The sequence below is a fragment of the Triticum urartu genome, chromosome 4A (genome assembly GCF_056163025.1).
Source record: "Triticum urartu cultivar PI428250 chromosome 4A, HENAU_Tu73, whole genome shotgun sequence".
Classification (NCBI taxonomy): Eukaryota; Viridiplantae; Streptophyta; class Magnoliopsida; order Poales; family Poaceae; genus Triticum; species Triticum urartu.
The window spans coordinates 527990387-527994337 of NC_141876.1; the positions used below are offsets into that span (position 1 = coordinate 527990387).

General features: G+C 42.2%; 1 protein-coding gene across 1 annotated transcript; it reads right to left on the minus strand.

The window, feature by feature from the left end:
* Positions 1-2203: 2203 nt before the first annotated feature.
* On the minus strand, positions 2204-3711 carry LOC125554073 (uncharacterized). Its single transcript, XM_048717687.2, has 2 exons — positions 2896-3711; positions 2204-2814 (listed from the first exon to the last, which is right to left on the minus strand). The coding sequence occupies exons 1-2, from the start codon at positions 3703-3705 to the stop codon at positions 2350-2352; spliced, it is 1275 nt and encodes a 424-aa protein (XP_048573644.2). The 5' UTR covers positions 3706-3711; the 3' UTR covers positions 2204-2349.
* Positions 3712-3951: the final 240 nt, after the last annotated feature.

Genomic DNA, 3951 nt, shown 5'->3' on the forward strand with positions numbered 1-3951 from the left:
CTTGCCTAAAATACTTCCTCAAACAAAACTTCCCAAAAACATATTTTTAATAACTTTGATTCAAAAACATTATGTACATTTTTCAAAAAATACATGTTTTCAGCACTTTCTTGAGTACATGCTAACATTTTTCGAAATAGAGGTTGTACATTTTCTTAATGACAATAAAACATATTTTTAAACTTCCCGGAAAAAATCCTGAAAAAACTTCCCTACAAAACATATTTTTGACTAGACAGTAACATTATTTAAACTTCCCTAAAAACACAGCAACCTTTTTAAAACTTCCTAAAAAATCAGAACATTTCCTAAAAAAATGAAAATTTTGAAATGTAAAGTTTCCCAAAACATAAATAATCTACAATATTCCAAAAAAAATATTTTAAAAATTTGACACAATTTTTGAAAATTGAAACGTTTTTCATAGCATTTACATAAAAGATGAAATTCTGAAAATAGTTTGGAAAATGTGATTTTTTAAATCACGATAGTTTTTAAAAATGAGAATAGAATTTTAAAATTCCAAACATTTTTTATAAACACGGCAGTAAATTGAATTTGTGCCAAAAATAGAAAACAAAAACATTTTTTAACTTCTGAACAATTTTAGAAATGTGTGAACTTTTTTTAAACTTCACCGAATTCTTGTTGTGGTATTGTGGGCCGGCCCAAAATCTCATACGTGAGAGTAGCCGGTTATCCCGGTCGGGGTCGTAGTATTCCCAGTGTGTCAAACAGGTCTAGGGTCTAAAAATACACCGGGATTACAAGTTCAGAGTGCCAATTTCCGGGATTCAAAGTTAAGGATTTGATATAGATTTCGTCTACAACTTCAGTGTTTGTTTTGGACTTTCTCCTTTCCGCTCTAGTCAAATATTATTACTTTTCTTCACATGGGATATTTGAATCACATAGTAGTACCTATGTCGACCAAATTACCCCTATTATCTTGTTAATCATGGCACAATTGCATGTATGTCATAGTGTCAACGTGTAGGTAGATTTGTGGATTTTAGTTTAGCTATAATTTTTTCACTGTATGCGCATATTAGGGATATGTATTCCATGATCCGAACAAGGTAACGAATAAAAATGTATGGTGCCTTAACGGGGATGTGATCTCCAGTAATTGGACATGGATAATTTTTCAGTTCTTTTTCTCCCCCAAAAAGTATTGCCTCCGATCCATATTAGTTGTCACTCAAACAGGTGTATCTAGCACTAAAATACGTCCAGATACAAATCTCTTTGAGCGACAAATAATATGGATCAGAGCGAAAAAAAATTCTTGACAAACGTAACTCCTTGGTTGTTTAATTTTGCAGTTGTTTTTCCAATATGTTGATTCCAATTCTTTTGTCAACTCAGGGTACCATCATATGTGTGCCTTTGATGAAGATATCCCGTTTGTAACTATACAAGTTTAGACTTCAAGGTAAGTACACACTTTTTTCATGATAATATCATGTCTCATTAATAAATTAAAGATTTAGTTACAAGTTGTGTAAACATCGACATTACATGACTGAAAAGATGGGATAATCCTATGCTAAAAATCACCACAAGCTTGTACAATGTGTATTAAATGAGGCTATGGCCTAGAGGCAAATACTACCTTACTCCAACAATTTTATACTGTAACAAAAACCTGAGTTTTCTCTGTTATAAATGGTAGATTCCGTATAATCTCATTGTCGGAATTACTACCTCAGAAAATGAAATATATTGCGTCTTAGGATTTGGGATTAAAATTAGAAGAAGCATAAGATACTTCATCTTGACTGCAATAAGCTTGGTTAAGGTGGAGTCCCTCCTTTTGGTCCAGCCAACATTGCTCAATGTTTTATTCTATCTTGCTTGATACTCCTTCGGTACCTAAATATAAGCCTTTTAGGAGTATTTAACGGAAAAAAAAACTACCACAATGGGGGTTTGTGTCCCACACAACTACCATATTTTCAGGAAGTAACCGAAAATTAACACTGTTTCAGAATTTTGTGGCAAAAAACTATCAAGTAAAACTGATGGCCGTTTTTATGATTTTAAACATGTTTTTGACATGCGGGGCCTATGTGGCGGTAAAGTTAACTCCGTATATTTTGACAGTTAAGTTGACCGTTATTACAGGTGGGTCCCACAAATTTGCATCTACCTTCTTCTTCCTCCTCTTTCTCTCTTAGACATTTCAATGCAAAATGACCCAGACATACATTATTCTCACATTTATTGAGATCAAACATACATTATTCTCACATTATTTTGATATCAAACACACATTATTCTCACGTGATCACAAGCTAATGAATCAGCATCAATGAACTAGGAATATTTAGGACTCGCTGCTTTTTTTTAGAAGATTTGGGACTCACTGCTGGGCCCTTCGATGGCGCACGGCCTCCTGCTCTTGCTCGGGCCGTTTCCCCTGGCCCACCCTCTGAGCTTGCGGAGCAATCTCGGCCGTCCGATCCCTATCCTGCAGCCCGCCAACCCCATGCACGACTCCTCCGCCGCGCCGCACGACGACGTCTTGCAGAGCTTCACCTCGTTGCTCGGCGCGGTCGCCGCTACCATCTTCATCCCCTTCTCGCGCTGCCCCTCCGCCGTCGGGATGGTTTCACCGTCGTGGTCTCCAGTCACCGCCGTGCCCTTGGCGGTCCCGCCCTCGCCATCGCTGGCCAGCAGGTCGTGCTGCAGCCACGCCGTGATCCAGCCGAGGTAGATCAGCTCTTCCATGTCCGCCGCCCACCGGCCCCGGAGCACCTCCAGCAGGCCCTTGCCGCTCTGCATGCTCCTCTCCACGACGTCCTCCGCATTCTACGCCGTGCGTGCACACACAAGGAGATCCTGATCAGACGGAAATGGAAGGAAATATTCATGAAGCCAAGAAGAAAATACCTCACTGCTTGTTCCTTTCTCCTTCTGTATCTGCAAAACCAGCTGCTTCATCTCCTCCATGAGTTGCTCAAAGCCCTGGCACCTCGTCGCCATCTCTGCTTCCCGGGCATCCAGAGCCAGGATCCTTCCATCAACGGCGTCGAATTCTTGCTTGCTCTGCTTCGTAACTTTCCTGAATTTGCTCTGCAGCGCGTCGAGATTCGCCCGCATCACGGCGAACTCTTCAGCGGCTGCCCGGATCTCCGTGGCGCCTGCCTCAAGCCGCTGGTTCCGGGACTCCAGCAGCTCCAGCTTCATCCCCAGGCACATGATCTGCATCTTCTGGTACGTCGACTCCTGCTCCTGCATGTCACAGTAGTCGCGGAACCGCGACTCGATGCCGGCGGCCCGCTCTTCGAGGGCCGACACCACGCGCTTCAGGCTCTCGACCTCTTCGGTGCCGGCGGACGTTTCCTGAACATCCCGGTTGTTGGCTGAAACTTCTGATGAACTCTCGGTGGCCTGCGCCACCGTGATTTCTTCAGTAAGAGAAGCCTGGCTTGCATGTCCACCTCTGAGAAGCCTACCGGTGCTGCAGGGGATCTCTGCTTGCACCAGCTTTCGCGACGCCTGATTCAGGGACTCCATTTCTTCGCCTTCCTCTTCCCGTTGATCCAATTGGATTGAGTTATCAGATGAGTGTAGATCACTGTGCCTATTTGCTCTATCTCTCACGAGTCCACAGATAAAAGAACCTGCCAGGGGGGAAGCTAAGAGGATTATTAACTTCAGAAGGAGATTCTTGATGTCCTGTGCTCTCTTACTTCCCATTCAGAAGATTTCATCATTCCTTCAGTCTCCATGAAACAATCTCATCAGTACTATATCCAGTGCCCCACCTCATAAGTTGTGACTTGCTTTGCCTTGAGGGCTAAACTATGCGAAGTTCCTTCAGGTCTATAACCCAAGAACAGTTGTTTGGCTAACATCTTGGATCAAGAGTTCAAGCAAAGACACACAAAACTTTGCTTCTTTCGTGCAATTTGACAGCGTTAAACACATTAACAGTTGAAGTTG